We start from the raw sequence: 27,612 nt of genomic DNA, 5'->3' as shown, positions 1-27,612 counted from the left end.
TCGGATGTCCACCAAAGCTACTAAGTATCATCACCTCATTCCATGACAATATGAAAGGCACAATTCAGCTTAGCGGCGCCTCATCAGACCCCCTATGCAACTGTAAAGAGAAGCATTTTATAGCAAGTTTGTACTTGTAATATAACATTTCAATTTTAATGACATTAATATTGCACTGTATTTAAAATTTTAAATAAGTCAGCACATTGAATAGTACCAGGCTGCAGCCCAATAAATATTTTGTGTAAATCTAGGATAGTATTACTCAATACCTTTGTGCCAAAGGTCACAGTTACAAGCAGTGTGTTGCTTGAGTGGCACGCTCACAAATGGTCAACACACTGTATCTCAGGTGATGGGATATGAGTTTATGTCTGCAATCCCCTTTCAGTCAGGCCCTGAGTTTAACCATGTGGAAGGTTGTTGATTGAAGGTGAGGTATTTCTGAACAGGGTGGAGAGGAAAGAATGAAGGTAGCCTCCGAGTACTAGCTGCAGAGAGGCAGTGGCCATAGTCTGGGAGAAACATCTCAGATGTGCAAAACAGGAGGATGGTACAGAGAAGAAAAACAGATTACTGCTGGGTGGAAGGAAGAAAATGCTGTCTCTGTATCTCTGCCTCAGTGCTGTCTGTGTTTCTTCTCCTTCTAGTCCCTTTTGCTGTTCTCCTACTTGCTTTAGTTCTCTCTTTATTTCTATTATGTTTTTCTGTCTCTGCCTGATCATGACTTGCGTGGCTGTGGGCTTTACTGATGCCACACTGCAGCTCTGCTTCCTTTCCTCCCTCATTCTGCAGTGGAAGAAAGCACAAGAATGCTATTAGGAGGCACTGTATCTCAGCATCATTGCATAAATGAAATAGCTCTATCAAAGCTAAAAGCTTTATTGCTCTAACACAGCATTAGACTTTAGATGCTGGGGTAGCCCTCACTCCAAATATAACTCACTTTCTTTCTGTCCTGGAGAGTGAGAGAGGAAAGAGAATAGGGCTGAATCCTAATATCCGAAATCCTGAAGTATTGGGTGTACTGAGAACAGAGGCAAAGAGACACATGGAGTGGCAGATCTGCTGAGGGTGGTGTGTGAGTTAGAGGTAGGTTACAAGAGATCCACAAGACATAGTAAGAATACTGATGCTTTAAAATATGCCACAAGCTCCTTTAATAGGCTGAGGCAGATCTTTCAATTCTCATTAGGAAAAGGAAGGCTAAGCAGAGGACATTACCACGTTTTTAAGATAAAGGGGCATCACCAAGATGGGTGTAAAAAGGTTATTTGCATAAAACCAGCATAGAAGAATGAGAGGTTGTGATTTAATTGGTATGATTCTGTTCTTTGGTGCTCCCAGTGACAAGAAGTGCTTGCAATGATTTCATCTCAGAAGTTCTGCAGCCTGTAATTTACTGAGGAAGGCCACAGGCTGAGTTCTCACAATTTCTTAGGATGTATTTCCTGCAAAGCTACGACCTGTTGGATGGCAAAATTATCCTTAAACTTATTTAAGCTAAGGAACATTAATCATGCTCAGAAGTAGATGACGTTTGGAATATATTTCCACAGATATATTCAAAAAGGAATTGGATTGATTTCTGATTCAGTAGGTAGCAGAGGGAATGGGCATGAGATGGAGTCAGGCCTGAAACAAACCATTAAGAGAATGTTTGATGAGCTGATTGGCCTCTTGTTTCTGAATTCATATCTTTTGAGTAATTAATTTGCTTGTCATATCCTCAAACTCTGTTCCAAATTTATGTAAAATTCTTAACCTTTAAGTTTAATACAGAATAACTGTTTAACTGTTTCTCCATGAGCATATCATTAATTTCATTCTTTATTATTTTAAAGTTTTTCAAAGCATTTTGCACCCCTTTCCTTCTCTTGAACTCTTCATGCCTAGCACCATTCCACAGTAAATTCAACCCTTTGAAGAGGTGCACATGAGTGATCCATTCCTTTGATTTCATTCCTCCTTGGGGTGAAATATTTGATCCCTGCTCTTGACAACATGGCTAAAAAGTGGAAATGTTCCATGTGGAGAATGGGGATGGGGAAAACTCACATGGCAATGTGCTACAGCATGTTGGATCTTCACTGCATTACAATTGACTTTTGTCTTAATGAAAATCAATTATAATGAGAAAAGAAATAAGGAGGAAAAGGCAATTGTCCCCATATTTTACTTTACAAAGGTGTAGTAACATAAATGTATAAATGTACTACAGAGCAGAAAAATTTCATGATCATGGAATCATAGAAAGTTCAGGCACAGAAAGAGGCCAATTGGCCCATCGTGTCTGTGCTGGCCGAAAAACGATCCACCTATTCTAATCCCACCTTCCAGCATTTGGTCCGTAGGTGCATGTCCAAACTTCTTTTTAATGAGTTGAGAGTCTCTGCCTCGACATACCCTTTCAGGCAGAGAGTTCCAGACCCCCACCACCGTCTGGGTGAAAAACCTTTTGCTCGTCTCCCCTCTAATTTTTCTACCAATCACTTTAAATTTATGCCCCCCCATCACTGACCTCTCTGCTAAGGTGAATATACCCTTCACCTCCACTCTATCCAGGCCTCCCACAATTTTGTACATTTAAATCAGATCTCCCTTCAGCCTTCTCTGTTCCAAGGAGAACAACCCCAGCCTATCCAATCTTTCCTCATAGCTACATTTTCCAGTCCTGGCAACATCCTCGTAAATTATGTAGAAGAGCAGAGTGACTGGTGGATTTAGAAATTTCTGAGCACTTAAGGTGCCCATTCTTTCCCGTGAAAACTTTCATTATTGACTCTTTCAGTGAATTTTCTGGTTATTTTGAGTGGACTTTTTATACATACAAAATATATCATGATCCATGCGCCACTTTATATGACTTAAATTGACATTAATATAAGAGAGCAGGAAGGAGTATATATATATATATATATATGGTGAAGAATATAGTTAGTAAATACTACAGGCACTGAAATACACCTACCTACCCAACAGATTCAAATTAAATTTTCTGACAGAGTTTGCTGAATCGTATAGACAAATTTGGACAAAGTAGTGAAAAATACATATGAAAAGCGGCAGTTGGCAATAAAGCCACTTGTTTGCTTTAGGTACCGAACTGCCATGTCCATATCATCCCAAGTTGTGAAATGTTAACAAATTTCTCAATAGACAGTAAACTCCAAAGAAACTAAGGAACTGACTGTGTGATTAACTTTATTGTAACTTATCAATCACTGCAACTTCAGGGAGAAAAACGCTAATGGATGGATGAGAGAGTTATGAGTCAGATTATGTAGATAATGACACCTGCTTCAATTGCAATCTTCATAGTTTGTCTCCGAAGAAAGGACCAAATACTTTAATCTAACACTAATAATCTTGTCTTGAGAATATTCATTTTTAAAGTTGAGCATTAATTTTGTTTCTTCTAATAAATTACTAGAGCATGCAGCATCATTTGGCCTGAATATTAATAAGTCAAAATCAAATTGTCAATTGAGTCAAAAATGAATAAGACACATGTCGACACATCCCTCCTAAATCAGCCACTGCAGAGTGCAGAGATCTAATGTGCTGTAGAATGTGCCACATTTTATATTCCCAATCTTGGCCATGCCTTCAAGAGCGCTGTGGAGAGGTGTCCATGTGCTTCATCACAGGGAAAGAGGAGAAAACAGAATCATTCTTTGCCCAAGCCCAATTATTAACCCACTGTTAAGTGGTTAAAGGGATGTTTTACGAACTGCTACTTTCAGGGTGGTACTGTGGAATGGTATAGTAGAATCATATTTGCCACACAAAAAGTTTAAAATGAGGAGAGCAGTAACAACAGCCTGATTGTGGATTGTTCTTATGATAATTGAAGCAAAATTTGACAGAAACTTGCTTTGACGTTTAGCAAGACTATTGATGGTAAGTGTGGCAGAGTGCTCTGCGCTGACTGGAAGATCATTTGTTCAATTAACTTTGTTCTGATAAGAAAATCAATTATGATGTTGCCCAGATTTATACCATTGGCACTGCTGCTGATAAACCTGCCACCAAATGCCAAAACAGACAAGCTGCAACAGACAAATAAAAGCAAAATACTGTGGACATTGGAAATCTAAAAACCGAAATACTCAGTGGGTCTGGCAGCATCTGTGGAGAGAGAAACAGAGGGCTGGATTTTAAGAGCCCGCTGCCAGACGCACATGGAGGGGGCAGGCTGTCTGTCACCGGCAATGACGTCAGCTACCTGTGCGCAGGCGCCATTTTTAAAGGGCAGCCAGCCCTGCCAGCACATTTAAATTTTTAAAGATAGACCCCATCAAAATTTATGAAATAAATTTCTAACACCCCTTTCCCACCCCGCAATAACAATTACGTTAAGTATTTGCCCTTCCGCACCCCCGCCAAAACACACATACCTTTTAAATATGACCCTCCCCCTGCAGACTGCAGAAAGTGTAAAGTTCATCCCTTCCCACCATCCCCTACACCCATTAGGTTTATTTGACCCCATTCCTCCCCCCCCACACTGTAAATCCTAACTTGACCCCCTCCTCACCGGTGTCATGCTGGCTTTCCCCAGACGGGGAATTGAATACGTGGGAGTGACAGCTGGTGCACCGAGTATCACAGCGGGCTGGAAAGTTTTCAGGTAAGTTTATTTAAATGTATTCAAGTCACTCATTTAATTATTTAGATTCACTTATCATCGCCCAGCAGTGGGGGCCGCCACAGAGCCTCGCCACCGCCGGGAGGATGGGGCTGGGCCCTCCTGGCATCAGCCTCCGAGGCGGGCCACTGCCGGACCCATATTCCGCTCCCCCTCCACCCCCTCCCAGCCCTGCCATGGAGCCTGATGTCGTGGGCTTGGTAAAATCCAGTTAACTCTTGTTTCTTTCTCCACAGATACTGCCAGACCTGATGAGTATTTCCAGCAATTTTCTGTTTTTATTAAAGATGTCACTTCATCTCATCTGATGTCAAGCAAAATTTCTTAAAAAGTAAACTGATGAAAGTCTGCAGGGAGTTCATCTTCATGTAACTGAACAAAACAAACTGGTGTTTTGAAGTACTGAAGGGTAGGATTTAGAGGTGCACCTACAATTCCCCATATCATGCCATCACATGCTATAAATAGGAAGGGGAAAAACCCAGTTGGCCTCCTTTAACTGCCCTTAACCAGGGTCTTAATGAGCCTCATTAGCTGCCCACCATATAGGGTTGGGCAGCCCTGCCGGACCCCAAACCGCCTCCCCCAAGATGGCCAGCGCCGGGAACAGAGTCAGGAAAATGGCACACCAGCCGACGTCTGTATTTTCAGGCCCAGTCTACTTCCATCCCCGACCTTGGTGGTGCCCAAAAATTCAGCCCAACGTATCTTAGATAGAGGAGTGGTACAATTAGCACCAATATCATTCGACATGTGTGTTAAAATCAGCCCAGGATTCCTGCTTCTGATCTTTCCAGCCACCTCTACTAAAATTATGTATGTGTAGACATTGATTGAGAACCATGACTGGACTGTGATACTCATTGTCAAGTTCACAAATGAATAATGACTCCACAGGGTACTTGATGGTGGCTGTGGAACAATATGTTGTCATGAGAAGATGTGAAGGAAGAAAATTTACAAAGAATAAGATATTGGTCTCTTCTTTGTAGTTTTAAAATTCCTGAACATACTGACCACTCAAAACCAGGCTGCTTTGGGTGTTAATCCTAGACCAGAATGAGACTTTGTAAAGGGAGTAATTATTTGACAAAATGCACTCTGGCATGCTTTACATGAGACATGGTCATTTTGCACAATAAAACATTTTCAATTTCCTTTGAACCTTCTTTCCAGGATTCGGTCCAGTAAGAAACTCTTATTACTGGTTGGTGGATTGCCTCCAGGTCCAGATCGACTTCCAAGCAACCTAGTTCAGTATTATGATGAAGAAAAGAAGACATGGAAAATCCTTACAAGTAGGTGTGGCTCCGAAAACATCTCCATTAATTCCTGAGTGTGGCTGATAGGAATGGTATATCATTGTTGAATAGAGGCTCTGATGTTGAAGTAAGGGATGATTGTGCTGTTAAAGAAATTGTCTCTCTGTCTTTCTCACTCACCCTTTCATCAAGTGACTTATAATATCATTGCATTTGTTGTGCTGAGTAACAATATACAATCAATTCTATTTTTTACAGCAATTTGATTTTTTTCCCGAATAAAACAACATTGCTGTGAACCATTTGCTCTTTTCGCAGATTCAGATTGTGTTTTTTTTAAACAATTGTCACTCATGACTGATTGATCTTGTCTGAAATATAACACAGCAGGGGTCCTTAAAGGAGAAGTCAGCCCTGCTTAAATGATGGTAAACTTCAGTCATTTATTCTGAGACACAGTCTGCTGCCAAGTGTTCTAAACAATGTGCTGCTGTGCTAGAGAAAAGCAGCAGATAACAGTGCACTTGGCAGAGGGGGGAGGGGATTACCTTCTCCATTCTCTGTATTCCTAATAAAATTCCACAAAGGCACTCTGATTTCCTGAGGTCTGTAATTTCACTTCTTGACTTGTAAAGAAAAAGGTATTAACGTATTAATTAAAAAGAAACAAAAGCAGAATAAAGATGAAGGCATAAATATTCATCAAAATTGCAAATACATGCTAAATGTTTATTTGTCAGGTTTTTCAGGTTTTTTAAATGTTCTTGTCAGTTCTTACTGGAGATTTGGCTCTGTCCTTTCAGTTTCTCTCGTTTTTTTTTGTCAAACAGCCATTTTGAGAACTTATCCTGTCCATGTTACCTTATAAAGGAAACATTTGGCTAGAGAGTACTTTGATATATCTCAGCAGGCCCACTCAGTGGTGCACATGTAATCAAATAGAAATGCTTTCCTGTAACAATAGTGAATCTGTTAGACGAAAAATCAAGTGGACTAGAGAGAAGGGCCAAATGATCTGGAATTAAAGTGAGGCCAAAAACAACCAGAGTATTTACAGTAGCTGAAAAAGATGAGAAAAACTCATTTTTCTCCTAATTTTCTTCCCATCTTTCCCGAAAGTGCTGACTCCTTAAGGTACCACAGGTGGCAGAAGTCATCCAGCATCTCACCTAACTGATGATTATTCCTGTCCCTGCCTAGACAGTGATTGTTAGTAGACCATACTATAGAGTGCTTCACAGTTTAGCTCAACCTGTGCTCAACCAATATCCATGCACATAAATTGTTCGAGTGTATGTAAAAATTAAATATGTATTTATAATTTTGATGGGTATTGTATTCATTTATGTTAGTTTTGTTTTTGATTTCTTTCGAAAAAAAAGAATGGGAAATTACAGCCTTTGTGCAATGTTGCGATTACTGTGAACTATGGTTCATGTTGCACTGGTAAAAGTGAACCTGGGGGAGGTGACAGCCTGATAAGAATTCCTTCTTATGTAAATGCTCTTTTCTTGCTCTTTGTTATTTAGTTCCTCTCTTACTTAATTTTGTTTGAGAAACTAGCATTTTGTTTAATTTTCCTGTTTTTTCACCTTTTGATTTTCTGTTTAGACTCATTTCTCCATTTTACTTCGTATATTTTTCCTTGTGTATTTTGTAAATTCATTTCTATCTGAGAATAAAATAGAGAAATGGTGGGTGCAATAAAAATGGAAAAGAGATATTGAGATCCAACAGAAATCCTGTGGCAAATCCATCAGAGGCACTGGGGCTAGGCTGATCCAGCAGAGGCACTAGGGAGTGGGGGAATTCTAGTCGAGGCATGTAGGGGGCAATTCAGCTGAGGCACAGAGGGATTGGGGAGAGATGGGCAGTTCAATAGAAGAACAACAGAAAATATGTACATAGCCTGCTCTGCTGTTCAATTAAATCACTGATGACTTATAACCTAACTCATGGACCTTTGCCCCACATCCCTTAATACTTTTGGTTCTCAGGTTTACAATTAACAGTTGACCTAGCATCAACTGTCATTTGCAGAAGAGAATTCCAAACTTCTACAAGCTTTTGTATGTAGAGGTTTTTCTGAATTTCATTCTTGAAAGGTCTGGCTCTAATTTTTAGACCATCGCTTTTAGTCCTAGACTTTCTAATCAGCAGAAATAATTTCTCTTTATCTACTCTATCTGTTCCCCTTAGTATCTTAAAAACTTAGATCAAATAACCCCTTAACCTTCTAAATTCCAGGGAATACAACCCTAGTTTGTGTAATCTCTCCTCATAATTTAACCCTTGGAGTCCAGGTATCATTCTCGTAAACCTATGCTGCATTCCTTGCAAGGCCAATATATCCTTTCTTAGATTTGGTGCCCAGAGCTACTCACAGTACGGCAGGTATGGTCTTTGTATAACTGTAGCATAACTTCTACCCCCTTGTATTCTAGTCCTCTAGATATAGAGTGAGCAAAAAGGAAACTTAGAAAGTCAAAGTCTTACAGGACAGAGGATATTATAAAACTTATATGATAGCATAGTGGTTATATTGCTGGACTAGTAATCCAGAGGCCTGAACTAATGATCCAGAGACGTAAGTTCACATTCAACCATGGCAGCTGGGGTTTTGGAATTCAGTTAATTAAATAAACTTGAAATTAAAGGGTTCAATTTTAACCCATTCAAAACTCACCCACATGCATAGAATTAAAATTGGGCCCCAAAAGCTAGTATCAGTAATGGTGACTATGGGCTGAGGCGAGCTTCAAAAATGGTGGAGCGCATGCATGAGAATTACTCCGTGGAGCTGCCGTGATATTTAGCGCGGCGGCTCATTTACATGGCCGGGACGGACTCCCCCAACCCCCACCCCAACCGTGATGACGTAGAGGGGGCGGGCACTCCATTTACGGCAACGGCGTCCGGGGCCACTGCGCAGGCGCCGGCACCATTTTTAAAGGGCTTCAAGCCCTTGCATTGCATTTCAATTTTTAAAGTCATAGACATGTTAAAATTAAAGTGAAAAATTGAATAAAAAATTCAAGCCCCTTTCCCACCCCCCACTGACTAAACAATTTATTAATTGTCCTCTCCCCCCAAATAAACCTACCTTGCAATCCCAACCTTTCCCACCACAAAGTTTATAACCTGTTACCTTCAACCCCTTCCCACCATCCCCCCCAGCAATTGCATTACATTTCCCCAGGCGCCCCCCTGAAAACGTACAGGCTCCCCCCTCCCAACTATTGTTCTGCCTCAGATCTCCAAACGGAGATCCAAAGGCACGGGAGTTCTGGCAACTGACTGGAATATCGCAGCGGGATGGCCGGCAGCAACAGGTAAGTGATGAATTAATTCATTTTAATGTATTAACATACTTAAATTGCGATGCCGCCGCCGAGTGATGGGGGATGGGGATGCCGCCATGAGGCCTCGCTGCCACTGGTAATATGGGCCGGGGCCTTTCCAGCGTCAAGACCCGTGGTGGGCCTCTCCCAGAGGTATTTTCTGGCTTCCCCCACCACGACCTCCGACGTTGGGGTGCCAGTAAAATTCAGCCCTACGAAACCACCAGATTGTTGTAAAAACCCATCTGGTTCACTAATGTCCTTTACGGAAGGACATCTGCCATCCTTGCCTTACCAGCGACTCCCACATCCTGTGAATAAAAAAAAATGAAATACTGAGTTGAAGGAATAAAAACAAATAAATAAAACAATTAAAGGAAGAAAAACAGCAACAGTAATAGTAAGATAGAACAACAAAAGCAATATTATAAAAATTACAGAACAAATATTGCACGCAAGACTATAAAGCAATATATTTTTGCTCCAAGCCACTGACTCAGTCATTCTGCTCATTTGTAGTAAAATTGCATGTTCTAAGGTAACTCCTGCTAAAAGCTCGTGGGTGTGGATGAGAATTTGGCACTAATTTATAAAAGCTCAAGTAAAATACCAGTTTCAGTTCATTATAGGAAATAAATTAAGATGTGACTAGAAGGAAGCATCTGATGGAATACAAAACCTTCCTGTTTCATTTAGTTTTGTCCATTTCAACCAGCTTTCTAGTTTTTGCTGTAAAGGTCTGTTTAAAAAAAAGCATTTTCCTACAAGCTCCTCACGTACAAAAAAGTGACAATTTCTCATACAATACTGGAATGATATACCTTGAGAAAAGAAGACAGCTCTCTATTTCAAATAAATATATCCGCTGGATGTGTTGGAAATTTCAACCAATAAGAAAGCTTAAAATTCACTTACAAGCATAGTAAATTATTTTAACATCAAAATAAACTATTTTACTTTGGAAAAAGGTGTATTAAACTGTCAAGAAGCTAAACTGTTTGTAATTACCACTGATTGAAACAAGTTATACACGGATCTTCATAAGGCTTAAAAAATGGAAAAGGAGAACCAAGTTAAATTATAAGATTGTTGGAGTACAGATTTAAATACTGAATTTGTGTTTATACTGATTACAGTTTCCACTCAATTACGCCATTTATTTTGGTGAAATTCTCATAATAGCAGCATAACCAATGCAAAAGATTGTGGAAACTTAAGCGCAAATTGCATTCAGCGCACCTTGGGTTTCCGTGATCTTTTGCAGAAGTTTCAAAAAACGTGCGAGAAGCAATCCCCGTCCACAAAACTGGTAGTTAATCACCATTGGAAGCTTCCGTTAATTGCAGTAGTTTTCAGGATTTCAAGGAGGCTCCAAAATTTAAGCTGGAACTGTTGGGCATAAGGAGCTGAATTTTATGTTGCAGTGGTGGCCGTTAAAAACGATGGCCCGCATGCGCGGGTTTTACTCCGCGGGGTTGCTGTGATATTAAAGGTGGCGGCTCATTTACATGGCCAGAGCACACTGCTCCACACCACCCTCCCCCCACAACTCCTGCGATGATGTGCCATTTTTAAAGGATTTGGAGCCCGACAGTAGAATTTAAATTTTAAAGAGACATTTTTTGAAAAAAATAAAATTTACTGATCTAGACCCTCTCCCACCACCACCCCCAACACCCATACATTTAATTCCTTGGCCTCTCCTCCCCAATGAACTTACCTTGTGTACCTGACCTTTCCCCCACCCAAAGTTTATAAACATTTACCTTCAACCCCTTCCCTCCATCCCCTAGACCAATCAGGTTAGTTTGACCCCGCTCCCCCACCTCGCGCACTCAAATACTTACCCGCTCCCTCCTCCCCATCAGTGTCCCGCATCGGATCTCCATGATCCAGAAATCTGAAGGTGTGGCAGTGCCGGCCGCCACCACCAATTTGGCATCGGAACAGACGCCATAAGTGGGTAAGTATTTAATTCATTCATTTACCTAAAATAGTATATTTAAATGTTGGTTCCATCACCGAGTGGCGGGGGGGGGGGGCCATCACGAGGCCTTGCCGCTGCCACCAATATCGGGTCAGGCATCCCCGGCATCGAGGTCTGTGGCGCACCTCTCCCGGAGGCATTTTCCAGCCCCCGCCCTCCGCCACGACCTGCGGGGAGGGCCTGTAAAATCCAGCCCGAGGACACTAATAGGTATGTTTTGAATTAATTTTTTAATAATTTACTAAGGATCTCACTATTGTACCAAAATCTAACTGGAAAATAGTTTTGTAAGTTTTTTAAAAGTCATATTCGGTAATTTAAAATGGGGTTACTCACAGATAGAGTCATAGGGCTGAATTTTCTGAGCCGCCGCAAATCGTGGTGGCGGGCTCTGATCTCGGCGGCTCGCTTGTGCGGAGCTTCCGTTGCAGACCCCCTCTGCGATATTTCACGCAGGGGGTCATTAAAATGACAGCAACGTGCCGCCCCCTCCCCTCCCTTCATTACGTGGGGGAGGTGGGACATCCGGTGCCTTGATGAACGTTGGCTGAGCTGTGTAGCAGGTGCTGGGGCCCTATTTAAAGCGCCCCCGCACCTGCGTCCTGACAGCTGCCAAATAAATACCGTATGTCATGCAGTCCGGCCACCTGCCAAGAATGAGGCACATTAATTTTGTCATATGAACATTGATTTTAAACTGTTGCTGGAGCGAGGAAATGACTCGTTAAACAGATCAGCTGTGGCTGGAAAAAACATTTGTATACTAACAGACAGTGCTTGAGGGACAAAGGGGCTATTCCCTGCTCCACTTTAACCCACAATGGACTTTGAGCACCAGGTATTGTGTGTAAGAAGAGATATTCCAGGGTCGGCTAAGATAAGAGAATCCACAAACGGACATGGTCAGACCTACTAGTCAGATGAATAACCTGCTTGGCAACCTGGGTTTTTCTGAATTGTACAAAGGGTTTGAACTGAGAAATACTGTTTGCTCCTGGAGTAAGAAGACTTCGCCTGTCTGCTCCCATCTCTTTCTCACAGCCTCTGGGCCTACTGAGGACACACCAACATACGAGAAAAGTCTCCTACATCGAACAAGGTTTAAGAAGAATGCTGGGCCCCAACAAAAAGCAAGATCTACTTACAATCAAGGACTTTACAGAGAGCTTGAAGAACAGTAACCAAAACCATCTTCAGATATTGCCTCAAACTTTTCCACTTTATTTTTTCTGCTCTTTTCTTTCTCAATCTGCATGTGTGTATCGCATATGTATGCTAGCATGGGCATGTCATGTATCCGTAGGCGTTAACCGAATTAGAGTTTAAGTTTAATAAAGTTCAACCTTTTTTCTTTAAACCTAAGGAAACCTGTTTGGCTAGTTTCTTTGCCTTATAATTTGAAGTTAGTGAACAAGGATTCACTAAGGGGGAGCCAAAAAAATGGTGTGTTTAAAATTAAACCCTGTTACGGTAAGACCTGGTGAAGACTGGGAGGGAACCCTAGACCTCTTTCTCACCTGGTCGTAACACCTTACTGTAGAAGAGTGGGGATGCTGGCAATCTGGCAGCAAAGCAGAAAGTGCTGGAGAAACTCAGCAGGTCTGGCAGCATCTGTGGAGAGAGAAGCAGAATTAACTTTCAAAGTAGGTGAATAATCTTAAATGTTGCAGATACCAGAAGTGAGACTGAATTGTATCATAAAAGGCAAATACACTATCAGAAATAAAAGCATCGTTTCAGAATATTTACATACTATGTGCTTTTAATTACCTGAAAAAGCTGCAGACTAATATGCATTTTGAATCTATTAATCTCACTTCTAAATGTAATGTGAAAAGACATGTAACTGGAATTAAAAGTACTTCTTAAAGAACCAGGAAAATATGTTTATATTTTAGCTGCACTGCCAACAGAAATATTATATCAATAATTATGATCAACTGCTGCAGTAGCAAAGTGTATGTGAGCATGTTGCAATCCGTCATAGATGAAAAACCAGGACAAACAGCACTCATTTCCTCATTAGTCCTGCATTAGTTTTCAAACATGTGCAAAAAAACCTTTCAGCCAGAAGTTAGAGCAGTTACACCGTGGAATCACCTTTGCATTTAAAGGACCAGAGCAAAAACCAAAGATGGCAGAGGGATGCTCTAGGGTGGCCCCACGGTTCAGCGATGCCTCCCTGCTCACTCTCCTCCAGACTGTGCGGGCAAGGCAAGAGGTCCTTTTCCCCAGCGATGGTAAGAAGAGGCGTTCCCGCCTGACAAAGGCAGCCTGGCTGGAGGTGGCAGAGGAGGTAAGTAGCCGTGGAGTCATCCGGCGTGAAAGGGTCCAAAGCCAGAAGAGGATGAACTATCTGCTTTGCACCGCAATAGTAAGTGGCACTTTGTATCATGGCCCCACTGAACCTGGGTGTCTCCACACAGAGTGGCACATGTGTGCCACTGCCATGCCAAAGACAGGGAGGTTGAACAGGGATGAATGACGTGACATGAATGGATGAAAGTATGACAGAACTCACCCTTGTCTTCAGCTCGCAACATGGCACCTGCATGAGTGGCTCACTCAGTAGTGCACACTGAGCCATCCTCACCTTTGGGCTCAGCAACCCTCTTGTTACATGTTTTGGGTTGTTGCCTTGCCATCCTTAATCGCTGCCTCCTTGCTCCTCTGGGCAAAGAGAGCCCACAATGCTCGTGAGGTGAGTCAGACTGTTGGAGGAGTGCCAGATATGTGGACGATGACACAGGCTGAGAAGGAGGTGCTCTAACAGGCTGCAAAACATGTGGACCGTGCATTTGGTGCCATTGAGCTTGGGTTCCTGGGCGAACTTGCATCCATTTGCTATACATAATGATCAGTGTGAAAAACGTGCTGTTTGACACAATGCTGTCACAATCGTTACATGCTCATCATAAAGACTGACAGTGTACTCTTTTCATTGTATCTTGTAGGTCAACACATTGGGTCAGCAATGGCGACCCAGGACACCTCCTGCACCTCAGAGGAAGAAACATCCTCAGAGGACGCAGCGTCCCATGACACTCCTGCACCTTCCACCAGTGCAGATACAGTCACCTTGATGGGAATCTGGTCGGGCTTATAGTCGTGTTCACAAGCTGGTGAGAGCACTACACACATGCCTGAGCAGCTGACAGAGGCTGAGAAGACCAAGGCTCCTGATAGTCAGAGGGCTGTGAGTGGCCAAGCCCATGCTGAACCCCAGGCTGCTGATGACCCTCTGGTGCTGACTGCACAAGGCATGCTGGAGCTGCAGCAGCAGTCGTACTAACATCTGGTGGAGATGCCACAGGCCATACGCAGCCTTGAGCGGACAATGGGGGAGTCCATCCAGGCCATGACAGCTGCCATGTCCCAGGCATTTGAGCACATGACGTCATGCATGGAAATGGCGGTGGCCCTCCTGGTGAGCCAGATTCCATTAATACGTGCTGACCTGCAAACTCTTGCTGAGGCCATGAGATCCACAAATCAGCAGCAAGGTGCGAGAGGGTCCAGGGGCATGGAGACTGCCCCTGCCCTTGGTTCTTCCCGGGAGAGCAGAGAGGTTCAAATGAGCCTTGAGCTGGAGGAGGCAAGCCTGCAGTGGCGTAGTGGTAATGTCATTGGACTAGTAATCCAGAGCCCAGGCTAATGCTCTGGGGATGTGGGTTTGAATCCCACCACAACAGATGGCGAAATTTGAATCAATTAATAAATCTGGAATTAAAAGCTAGTGTAATGGTGACTGTGAAACCATTGCTGATTGTTGTAAGAACCCATCTGTTTCACTAATGTCCTTTAGGGAAGGAAATCTGCTGTCCTTACCTGGTCTGGCCTACATGTGACTCCAGACCCACAGCAATGTGGTTAACTCTTAAATTCCCAATTCAATACTCAGTTCATGGGCAATTAGGGATGGGCAATAAATGCTGGCCTGGCCAGTGACACCCACATCTCACAAGTGAATAAGAAAATCTGGGGTCCACCCTCAAGGTGCAACCATTGTGGCCACTCTCCCCTCCACCAGTGAGTCAAGCTCCAGCAGCCACGAAGTCTGAGGAGAGTTATGCAGGAACGCAGGATTCCCCCAGCCAGCTAGGGCCCTCCACGTCTTGTGCCACAGAGGACAACTGCCATCCACAGCCAAAGGGTAATGCAATCAGCAACCTTCCTCCAGTCAGGCTGCTAGTGCAGAGGTGGCACTGCGAAGGACCATCCGCAAACGTATCCAAAAAACACCATGACACAAATGGGTCTGCACAGGTGACACAACAATGTAGAAAGGTCACAATCAAAATCTTCTTCACTACCATGTGTGTTGCTTTTACTGTGTGAATGAAGTGTGCCAGCATGTACCGATCTATCTCCTCCCATTACATCATTGGCCTTCCAGAATTGCCAATGTATGGAATAACATCATTGCCATTCCAGTATCACTCATGCGCGTCTCCACGGATGCAGTAACATGGACAATGGTTCAGTATTCTGCTGCCAGTAATGGTGGACGCAAAGATGTTGCAGATGTGGACTGCTGCACAACAGGTGAATGAGTGGCGAGCAGAGCCTATAATGATTTCTATGGCGTGGAGAACCTTTGATCAGTGAGGCGCTGCTGTGCATCCCTAGCTCGCTGCTCACCCTGCATGCGGTGCTTGGATGTTTTCTGTCCTCCCATGAGCATTTCCTGCTGTAAATCCTCATCGTCCGAGGATGAGGCTGGCTCGCGTCTGTCCTCAACCTGCAAGGCCTCCCCCCTATTGAGTGCGTAGCTGTTCAGAGCACAGCAGGCAGCAACGATGAAAACTACCCTTTCTGGCTCATACTGCAGGGCACCACCCGATCTATCCAGGCAGCGGAAGTGCATTTTCAGCATGCCGATCGCCTGTTCAATGGTGGCTCCTGTAGCTCCGTGGCTGGTGTTGTGTCTCTCCTCTGCTGCAGTGGTGGGGTCTCTCACTGGTGTCAGGAGCCATGTCTGCAAGGGGTAGCCGTTGTCTCCAAGAAGCCACCCCTCCATCTGAGCCAGTTCAGTGAACAGCAACAGCAGCTGGGACTGATGCAGGATGAAGGCGTCATGGCAGCTGCCTGGAAAGCGGGTACAGATCTGCATGAAGCGTTTCCGGTGATCATATACAAGCTGCATATTGATTGAGTGGAAGTCCTTATGGTTTACGTATGCAGCTAGTTGCCCTGCAGGAGTCTTGATGGCCTCATGGGTGCAATCTATGACCCCTTGCACCTGTGTGAATCCCGCAATGGAGCCGAAACCGGTGGCCCTCTGGGCCTGGCTTTCAGGGTCTGTCGTGAAGCGGATATAGTCACCGGCCCTCCAGAACAGGGCATCGGTGACCTCCCTGATGCAGCAGTGCACTGCTGACTATGTGACCCCACAAAGATCTCCGGTGGTCCCCTGAAATGATGAAGAAGCGTAGAAATTAAGAACCGCTGTCACTTTGAGGGCCACAGGCATAGGATGTCCCCTGAAGCCCATGGACTGCACGTCTTCATTGAGTAGGGCACAGAGATATGTCACCGCCTCTCTTGACATTTGTAGTCGCCTCTGACACTGGCGCTCTGACATCTGCAGATATGTCATGCGGCATCTGTAGTGGCGTGCTCTCCTTGGGGGCTGCTGCTCATGACTGGGGGCCTCTATGTGGCCTGCAGCTGCCTGTTGGTTTTGCCTGTGGCACATATGGATCCTCACGAGAAGCAGGAAAATGCATATAGGGTGAAATATCTCCATCACAAAGTTGTAGTTAAACTCAGTTCCTTCATTTCTTTGAAGTATCTAACAGTCACCCATGGCACAGAGATTGATGTTGATTGGTATATCAGATGCTTCCATGCATCAACTATGTGGCATGACATGGCATTGCCCGTCTTAGCTCCCACTAAGTGTGGCACCGTATGACCACATAAAGAATGTACAAGCTGCATCGATTGGCCCACCAGCCATATAGCCTTTACATGTCTACCATTTCTGGCATTCTCCCCACATACAGGGTGACTCAAGTGCCGTTGCTCATTCACTGACAGAGGCAATCAATGGCACTGAGTGGACAACCTTTACACAGGATGGAAACGCAGTGGCTCCCTACACGTCTGCTGACATGTCCCCTGTAATACCATCCCCCTCCCACCTCCCTTCAAGTATGCAGAGTTAAGACCCCGGTATATCCAGACTTACCTGCACTGTGAGTGAGTACTCCTATTTCTGATGTCCTATCGGCTTTTCTCATTCATGAATGGGAGGGCACATGACAGCCGCTCCTTCAACGAAAAATATGGAAGTGTGGAGCGAGAGGCAGCAGGATGCATAATCCGTCAAGGTAAGTAGCGCTTTACATATGGTAATTGGGGTTCCGCTGCCGCTGGTAAAATGGGGCAGGACATACCTGGTGTTGGGGTCGTGGCGCGCCTCTCCCGGACGAATATTCTGGGCCCACCCGCCCTGACCCCCGACGTCGGAGGGCTGGTAAAATTCCACCCATAGAGTTATTGAGTCACCTATGGCACAGAAGGAGGCCATTTGGCTCATCAAGTCCAAGCTGGCTCTCCAAGGAGCTATGCACTCAGTCCCACTCCCTGGCTCGATCCCCATACCCCTACAGGTCTATTTCTGTCAGGTGGCCATTCAACTTCTTCTTGAAATCATTGATTGTTTCTGCTTCCACCACCCTTGTGGGCTGCAGGTTCCAGGTCATTACCACCCACTGCGTAAAAATGTTCTTCCTCATATTCCCCCTGCATCTTTTGCCCAAAATTTTCAATCTGTGTCCCCTAGTCCTTATACTATTTGTTAATGGGAACAGTTTTTTCTTGTCTAACTTATCTAAGCCTCTCATAATCTTGTACATTTCTATTAAATCTCACCTGAACCTCCTTTGCTCCAAGCTTCTCCAACCTAACCTTGTAGCTAAATTTCCTCATCCCTGGAACCATTCTGGTAAGTCTCCTCTGCACCCTCTCAAGGACCCTCACATCCTTCCTGAAGTGTGGTGACCAGAACTGGATGCAATACTCTAGTTGGAGCCTAACCAGAGCTTTATAAAGGTTCAGCATAGCTTCCCTGTTTTTGTGCTCAATGCCTCTATTTATGAAGCCCAATATCTCATATGCTTTACTAACCACTCTCTCAATATGTCCTGCCACCTTCAAAGATCTATGCACATGCACCCCCAGGTCCCTCTGTTCCTGCACACTCTTTAGAACTGTGCCATTAGGTATATATTACCTCTTCCTATTCCTTCTGCCAAAATGCATTACCTCACACTTGTCAGTATTAAATTCCATCTGCCACCTCTCTGCCCATTCTGCCTGCCTATCTATGTCCTGTTGCAGGCAACTCATATCCTCACTGTTTGCCACACCTCCAGGTTTGGTGTTGTCAGCAAATTTTGAGATTCTACTCTGTATCCCAGATCCAAGTCACTTATATGTAGCAAAAAAAGCAGTGTTCCCAGCACTGACCCTTGGGGAACACCATTATCTATCATCCTCTAGTCTGAAAAGCTACCATTTACTACAACTCGCTATTTTCTGTCCTTAAGCCAGTTTTTTTATCCAATTGGACACTCACCCTCCTATTCCATGAGCCTCAATTTTGTTAACCAACCTTTTATGTGGTACCTTATCAAATGCTTTCTTAAAACCCATGTAAATAACATCCATCACATTCTCTTCATCAAGCTTCTCTGTTACTTCAAAAAATTCAATGATTTAAATGCTTATTTTTTTGTGGACTACTTTTAAATATATCAAGGATTTTTTTTTTAGAACTATGTTTTAAAATGCTTCCAATTGCACTGGCTCGTGACAGATTTTGCATTCAGCAACATGCAAATGAGTTTAAGCAGAAACTCGGAAAAATACACTTTTCAAAATGGGCGCATTTTGTACCATAATTGCAAATTGGACCCAAAATATAAACTCTACCTTTTTGTGGCTTTAAAATGTTTTGTTTTATTCTTTCATGGGATGTGGGTGTCACTGGCAACGACAGCATTTGTTACCGATCCCCAGTTGCCCTTGACAACTGAGTGGCTTGCTAGGCCATTTCAGAGGGCAGCTAAGAGTCAACCACATTGTGGTGGGTCTGGAGTCAAATGTAGGCCAGAACGGGTAAGGACGGCAGGTTTCCTTCCTGAAAGGACATTAGTGAAACAGATGGGTTTTTATGACAATTGAGGACAGCTCCATGGCACCATTACAGATACTAGATTTCAATTCCAGATTTTTATTAATTAATTGAATTTAAATTCCACCAGCTGCCATGGTGGGATTTGAACCCTTGTATTTAACAAATACATTTGGTTCAAAAAATTGAATTCTTAATAAACAATTTGTTCGAATCCCCCTTATGTCTAATCAGAAAGCTGAAAACGGCTGAATTGACTTAAAAAGCAACATAAAACACCTCATTATTTACTTACTATACCGAACTGCTGTAGGTAAACTTGAATAGTTACAGTATCCATAAGCTTTCCAAACAAAGTAAAATAAGCATCCAGATGGTGATGTCATATTCTTTTGATATTTTATTTCCAAGGTGATGACTTAATGCAGGCAGTAGCAGGAATCACTTGGTGGCTGGAAAAATCTAATTGATTGAAACATCGGTGTAGAATAACCCATAAAACACAATTTGGTTTTCAATGTAATTAAGAAAACTTGATTACAATAGATGGCTGAAAGTTAGGATACTTCAATAGATCTAAACTAAATTACAAATGCCACTGAAATTTCACTTTATTTTCTCCATTTCTGAAAGAGCTTTTCCAGCACATTCGAAGAGTTTTCTCTGTGATCTTCTTCTTCGTCTTCTTTGGCCTCCTTGTCTCGAGAGGTGGTCAATGGTTTGTGAAGCAGCGCTTGGAGTGGCTATAAAGGCTAATTCTAGAGTGACAGACTCTTCCACAGGTGCTGCAGATAAAATTGGTTGTCGGGGCTGTTACACAGTCGGCTCTCCCCTTGCGTTTCTGTCTTTTTTCCTGCCAACTGCTAAGTCTCTTCGACTCGCCACACTTTAGCCCCGCCTTTATGGCTGTCCGCCAGCTCTGGCGATCACTGGCAACTGACTCCCACGACTTGTGACCAATGTCACAGAACTTCATGTCGCGTTTGCAGACGTCTTTAAAGCGGAGACATGGACGGGCGGTGGGTTTGATACCAGTGACGAGCTCGCTGTACAATGTGTCTTTGGGGATCCTGCCATCTTCCATGCAGCTCACATGGCCAAGCCATCTCAAGCGCCGCTGACTCAGTAGTGTGTACAAGCTGGGGATGTTGGCCGCCTCGAGGACTTCTGTGTTGGAGATACGGTCCTGCCACCTGATGCCAAGTATTCTCCGGAGGCAGCGAAGATGGAATGAATTGAGACGTCGCTCTTGGCTGACATACGTTGTCCAGACCTCGCTGCCGTAGAGCAAGGTACTGAGGACACAGGCTTGATACACCCGGACTTTTGCGTTACATGTCAGTGCGCCATTTTCCCACACTCTCTTGGCCAGTCTGGACATAGCAGTGGAAGCCTTTCCCATGCGCTTGTTGATTTCTGCATCGAGAGACAGGTTACTGGTGATAGTTGAGCCTAGGTAGGTGAACTCTTGAACCACTTCCAGAGCGTGGTCGCCGATATTAATGGATGGAGCATTTCTGACGTCCTGTCCCATGATGTTCGTTTTCTTGAGGCTGATGGTTAGGCCAAATCCATTGCAGGCAGCCGCAAACCTGTCGATGAGACTCTGCAGACACTCTTCAGTGTGAGATGTTAATGCAGCATCATCAGCAAAGAGGAGTTCCCTGATGAGGACTTTCCGTACTTTGGTCTTCGCTCCTGGACAGGCAAGGTTGAACAACCTACCACCTGATCTTGTGTGGAGGAAAATTCCTTCTTCTGAAGACTTGAACGCATGTGAGAGCAGCAGGGAGAAGAAGATCCCAAAAAGTGTGGGTGCAAGAACACAGCCCTGTTTCACGCCACTCAGGATAGGAAAGGGGTCTGATGAGGCGCCGCTATGCTGAATTGTGCCTTTCATATTGTAATGGAATGAGGTGATGATACTTAGTAGCTTTGGTGGACATCCAATCTTTTCTAGCAGTCTGAAGAGACCACGTCTGCTGACGAGGTCAAAGGCTTTGGTGAGATCAATGAAAGCAACGTAGAGGGGCATCTGTTGTTCGCGGCATTTCTCCTGTAGCTGATGAAGGGAGAACAGCATGTCAATGGTGGATCTCCCTGCTTGAAAGCCACACTGTGCCTCAGGGTAGACACGCTCAGCCAGCTTCTGGAGCCTGTTTAAAGTGACTCAAGTGAAGACTTTCCCCACTATGCTGAGCAGGGAGATTCCACGGTAGTTGTTGCAGTCACCGCGGTCACCCTTGTTCTTATAGAGGTGGTGATGTTGGCATTGCGCATGTCCTGTGGTACTGCACAGGCAAAGCAGTTCGTAGAGTGCTGTAAGTATAGCAGGCTTGGCACTCTTGATTATTTCAGGGGTAATGCCGTCCTTCCCAGGGGCTTTTCCGCTGGCTAGAGAATCAATGGCATCACTGAGTTCCGATTTTGTTGGCTGTATGTCCGGCTCATCCATGACTGGCAGAGACTGGGCTGCATTGAGGGCGGTCTCAGTGACAACATTTTCCCTGGAGTACAGTTCTAGGTAGTGCTCCACCCAGCGGTCCATTTGCTTGCGTTGGTCAGTGATTGTGTCCCCTGATTTAGATTTGAGGGAGGCGATCTTCTTGATGGTTGCCCCAAAAGCTCTCTTTTTGCCATCATACATTCCTCTGATGTTTCCAGTGTCGGAGGCCAACTGAATATGACTGCATAGGTGTTGCCAGTAGTCATTTGCGCAGCGCCTGGCTGTTCTTTGTGCAGCGCTTCTGGCTGCTTTAAGTGCTACAGATGTTAGCTCACTGGGGGCTTTCTTGTAGTTCAGCAGTGCAATGTGCTTTGCAACATAGCGCTTAGCGGCTATGACAGGTTCCAGCTCTTCAAAGTGAGATTGAAACCAGTCTGCATTCTGCTTCACACGTTTGCCATAGGTGGTCATTGCTGAGTCATAGATGGCGTCTTTGATGTGGGCCCACTTGGTCTCTGCATCCCCTGTAGGAGTGTTTTGAAGGGCTTTTTCAAGTGAATTTAGAAACTTATGTAACAGCTGTGGATAAGAAATTTTGCTATTGTTGATGCGCGGGTGGCCCTTCTGCTTGGAGTGATGCAGCTTCTTTGGTTTGAGTCTAACCTTGCTGCACACCAGGGAGTGATCAGTGTCGCAGTCCGCACTGTGGAAGCTGCGCGTGATTTGAACACTGTTTAAAGAGGCTCGCCTTGTGACGATGAGGTCCAGCTGGTGCCAACGACGTGATCTTGGGTGCCTCCAAGAAACCTGGTGACAGGGTTTAGTATGAAAGAACGAGTTGGTGATGCAGAGGTTATGTGATAGTGTCACAAAATCAAGGCTGAAGGATAAAAGGTCAATTTAGATTCTGGGGTTACTTTCTAGAACAGATTTCAGAAAAGGAATGTGGGGAAATGAAAGAAATACCAACTAAGCAAACCTTCTAATTTGACCAGTTTGAGAATGTGACTGCCCCAATTTTGCTGATCTACAAATAAATGATTTTGGAATAGTTTGGTGTCCATTTCATCCACTTTCACTGAAAGTTTCCTTTTCCTTTAAAGAAACTGAATGCCATAATTATGCCACTCAATGTTTAGATCTTGCATGAAAAAAATCTATCCAAAAATTTTACTTACAGGTGTTCTTTTTAAATAATCTTCCCATAACATTGCTATTTTAGAGTCCTGTTTTTAACTATTTAGGCTATGATCTATTTAGATTAGCATCTAAAACATTTATTTTTATCTTTCATTTGGTGGTTTGTAAAGTTGCTTCATAAATTGGATACTACTGATGTGGAATGCTCCAATTAAATATTCCAACTGTACATTTAAGAAGCCAAAACTAATGCATGGAGCTCTTTAAAGGTTCAGAGTTAGTTATGTGAATATCTGAATAGGCATTTATACTATTACGACCAATTGCTCTGTAACTGATTGCATTGGGGATACTGCAGCCGTTATAAATGCATATGTCTTTGCAACACAGTGTGGTTGGGGGGGTGTGGGTGGCAATAGAAATTTCAAGCAGGTCTCTAAATGGACGAGACTGCCTGTTTTTGGGAGGCACACTGCTTAAATATGCATCCTACACTGGGTCCTACACTCGACCCAATTGCAATTTTCAGGTACAAATGAGTAGAGCGTCGGCCTTGCTCCATAGACCAGCCCAGGACATGTTTCCATTTTATTGTTGTGGAGCCAGGAGGAACAGAAGTGCTTCTCCTGGCCCCACAAAAAATGTCTAGCAACTGTTGACCTATGTGAGAGACCCCACCTTCATCCAGATTGCTTCCACCAGCCTCAGACCTGACCTGCTGGCTGATTCAGCATGGAAGTCAGCCAAGATCTTGCCCTCCCACAACTGATGAGTGCCCACAATTTGCTGTTGGCAGTCAAATAGCTTGGGCCTCCCAAACGCCGGCTTTAGGCGGTGGCACAGCCAGTCAGATAACTTTGCATCTGTTTCAGGCGCAAGTTGAAGATTGGCCTCTGGATCTCACAGATTCACCTCTTTCTCTCTGGCTTGCTGAGGGCCTGTACTCACCCATTTATAGGTGGGTTTCTTATGGACTCACCTGCATGCTGTGAAATTTATTCCTGTCTCAATTCTGCTCTCATCGATCCAAATACTTTATTATGTTGAAAAGAACCATGGAAATATGTCCCCTTTATCTTTAGATCCTTGTCTTAAACGAGTAATGTGAATAGACAGCATTGTGGCACTCAGTCTAAATTCCTAATCTCAGCCATGCTGTCAAATAGAGAGGCTAAGAAAATGATGGCGAGTTCCTCACTTGGTTAGTGAGAATATCATGAGGTAAGTCACCCCAAAACACTGTCACACATGGATAAAAATAAACTGAAAATGGGGCAAACAAGAAAGAAGCAGCCGATAGTTCCTGTGATTATGGATTGATGCTGTTAAACACTAGCAAAAGGTATCCAATTACTCTGTCCACGAACAAAAATCGTCTGTGAAATATTATCAACATTTGTGTGGACGAAATGATACTTTCTATTAATCAGCAGCACCTTAGGTTAGTATTGCTAGCCTGCTATCAATATTAGCAAATGAGCGCTAATGCTTTAAAATAAACAAGTTAGTGGTGTCTGCTTTAAAATCATGGCTGAAACAGTCATTTGAATACATTAAGCATTCATGCACTAATAATGGCAATAGTAATTTCCAGGCTGTTGTGCAGTAATCTGAGTGACTGTTACGTTGGGACAAACTGTACAGCAAGATCCATACCAAGATTACTACAGGAACACAGTAACAGTAGGTGGATTGTTCCACTTGGCCCATGAAATTTTAAGCTAATCTATGTGCTGGAGTGGTACCTTTGTCGACACATTTATTTATCAATAATATGTCTGCCTTTGGGCAATACTGCTTATTTAAAATATCTAAAGGCAGTACTTGAGTATGCATACGATAATTTTAGAAGACAGTACTACTGACATGGAGTCATGCCTGCCGGCAGCGCCCATTAGATATTTGGGCATCTGCTTGGAAAATTGTGAATAACGCGTCCGAAATTCCAATATCTGCTACTGATGGGTAGTACGGACCAGTTAAGTAACTTCTGTAGCGTTATCTCAAGCACTAGATAAGAAAGGGACAGTGATATACCAGGCAAAGCAGGGTGAGAGAAGACATGCTCTGGTATTTCACCCAGTGCAAGTGTATATTAAAGAATCTTGGGCTGGGGGCATTCATGAAGCTTAGACTTGTAAGTCCCAGTTATTGTTGCAATGAACATGATGTTCGTTTATGTCATTCACAAGCACAGCAGTGATGTTTTCATGGCACATAGACAATAGTAACAAAAACTAAAGCTTGGTCAGCTAAATTATAGGGGTAACAATACCTCTTAATACATAACTGCCGTATTGTACACATTGTAACTAGAAAGGTACGTTACAAATATACTGAACCCCAGCGATATGATAATATTACAATATATCCATAAATCAAAAGGAAAAGGCTTTATAATCATAGTACACTGTTAAAATTGTTATAGCCATAGTAGTTAAGGTAATTTAGCACAAAATGTAATCAAAAATATTTCTACTGTATCTTAATGCATTTAATATATATTTAGTAATGTGCAGAATTTCAGGAGCAGACAATGGAGGTGGATGAATACTGGTTTAATTGATGAAGGGTCATCAGCCTGAAACGTTAACTCCATTTCTCTCTCCACAGATGCTGTCAGACCTGCTGAGTATTTCTAGCATTTTCTGTTATTATTTCAGATTTCCAGCATCCGCAGTATTTTGCTTTTTGTACCAGTTTAATTAAAAATTGCAGAGACTTAGGCGTCCTGGTTTTGAGTTAATTGATGAAACCTGACTGAACACAAACGTTTGAAGTTGGTTTTGTATGTTGAAAATTGCAATTGTTTTTGGTCCGACTTTGACGTGCGGCAACATATCACTGCGCTTAAGAATTTCAAACTATTGTACGACTGAAAAAGCTACATGAGAAGAGTTTCTGTCTGCATGCACAGACACACTTCACTTAAGTTCAGAGAGTTTAGGTGTAAGTTGGCAAGAGTCAACGTTTAGGGCCCCCCCGTGGTACTGAGAAGTCCTTCTGGAATTTAACCAGATAAAACAGCTCATCTTACCAGAACAGAACACTGATAAGCTTCCCACTACTCATTAAGGTATTGGCTTCAACAGTTATCTGGAGTCAAAGAATTATCCAGCCATCTGTGACAGGTCTGATGCCTCCAGAAAGCATTAATGAACCATGATTACATAGAATTATACAGCACAGAAACAGGCAATTCAGCCCAACAGGTCTGTGCTGGTGTTAATACTCCACACGAGCCTCAAACCACCTTATTTAATCTCATTATACCAACATATCCTTCTATTCCTCCTGTACTTATTGCGCTGGATTTTAACAAGCCCTCGATGTCATGATCCCATGGTGGGGGGGGGGTCCTGAAGATGTCTCCGGATAAGGCCCACCACAGACCTCAACGCCGGCAGGGCCTGGCTCAATCCTCCTGACGGCGGCGAAGCTCTGTGGCAGCTCCCCCGCCAGTGGGTGACAGGACCACAATTTAAATATTCAAATCAATAAAATTAATACATTTAAATACACTTACCTGAGATCTTGAGGGCCTGCCTCGATCTTCAGCACAGCGGCTGGCAGTCCTGTGCCTTCAGATCCCCGTCCTGGGAAATGAGGCGACACACTGGTGGGGAAGGGTGCAGGAGGGGTGGGAAATGGGGTCAAAAACATGCAATGGGTGTAGGGGATGTTGGGAAGGGCTGAACCTTAAACTTTGTGCAGTTTGTGGGGGGAAGGTCAGATGTAAAAGGTAAGTGTTTTGTGGGGGGGGGAGGTGGAAGGGAAAATAGCAATTGTAATTGTTCTTCGGAGGGTAGGAAAGGGGCATAGGAAATTTATTTATTTAGTTTTGTGGGGATCTTTCTTTAAAAATGTAAATATGCTGGCAGGGCTGGCTGCCCTTTAAAATTGGCGCCAATGCCTGCGCACAGGCAGCTGACACCATTACCGTCGACGGACAGCCCAGCCCCTCCATGTGATTGGTGGGTTAGGCCACCCCAGCTATTTAAATGAGTCACCACGCTTAAGATCACGAAGGCCCTTTGGACGCGAGTTGCCAATTTTTGAGCTTAACGCCGAGATCTGTGGCGGGCTCTTAAATTCCAGACCATCTAGTTTCCCATGAATGCATCTATGCTATTCACCAGGCTGGTCAATCATTAATGGTTAGCCATAGCTCAATGAAAGCACTCGCCTTTGAGTTGGAAAGTTGTGGGTTCAAGTCCAACTCCAGGAAATTGAGTACAAAATCTAAGTTAACACCAGGGCAGTATTGTGGCAGTATTGCATTGTCTGAGGTGCCATCTTTAAAATGAGATATGCCTTCTCTGCCCTCTCAGGTGGAATGTAAAAGATCCCATGACACTATTTTGAAGAAGTGCATGGGAGTTCTCTCTGATATCCTGGCTAATAGTTTTTCAAGTGTTTAGTGATCGACCTATTTTCTCATATGCTTTGGAGAAGTAGTCAACAATGTCTGGAGCTCCTGGAAGGTCCTCTTCCAAGCAACTGCCATCATAAACCTCCCCTCCGTCATTCAAGATCAGTGGTGAGGTCCTGGAAAATGTGGACCATATTCTGTATCTTGGGAGACCCCTCTCAGCGAAGGCAAACATAGACGACGAGGTTCACCATCGTCTCCAATGTGCCA

General features: G+C 43.7%; 1 protein-coding gene across 5 annotated transcripts in view; it reads left to right on the top strand.

Annotated features, from left to right (window-relative positions):
* The window catches only part of klhl14 (kelch-like family member 14), a 201,956-nt gene that overhangs the window by 12,037 nt on the left and 162,307 nt on the right, over nt 1-27,612 (top strand). For all 5 annotated transcript variants that reach the window (XM_068030855.1, XM_068030858.1, XM_068030856.1 and 2 more), the window contains exon 3: nt 5,828-5,949. In XM_068030855.1, the coding sequence (XP_067886956.1) occupies nt 5,828-5,949 (122 nt within the window). The remainder of the gene's footprint in view (nt 1-5,827; nt 5,950-27,612) is intronic.

This window comes from Heterodontus francisci, chromosome 5, assembly GCF_036365525.1.
Source record: "Heterodontus francisci isolate sHetFra1 chromosome 5, sHetFra1.hap1, whole genome shotgun sequence".
Classification (NCBI taxonomy): Eukaryota; Metazoa; Chordata; class Chondrichthyes; order Heterodontiformes; family Heterodontidae; genus Heterodontus; species Heterodontus francisci.
Note: the sequence above shows the minus strand (reverse complement) of the source record. Positions and strands in the feature narration are given on the sequence as shown.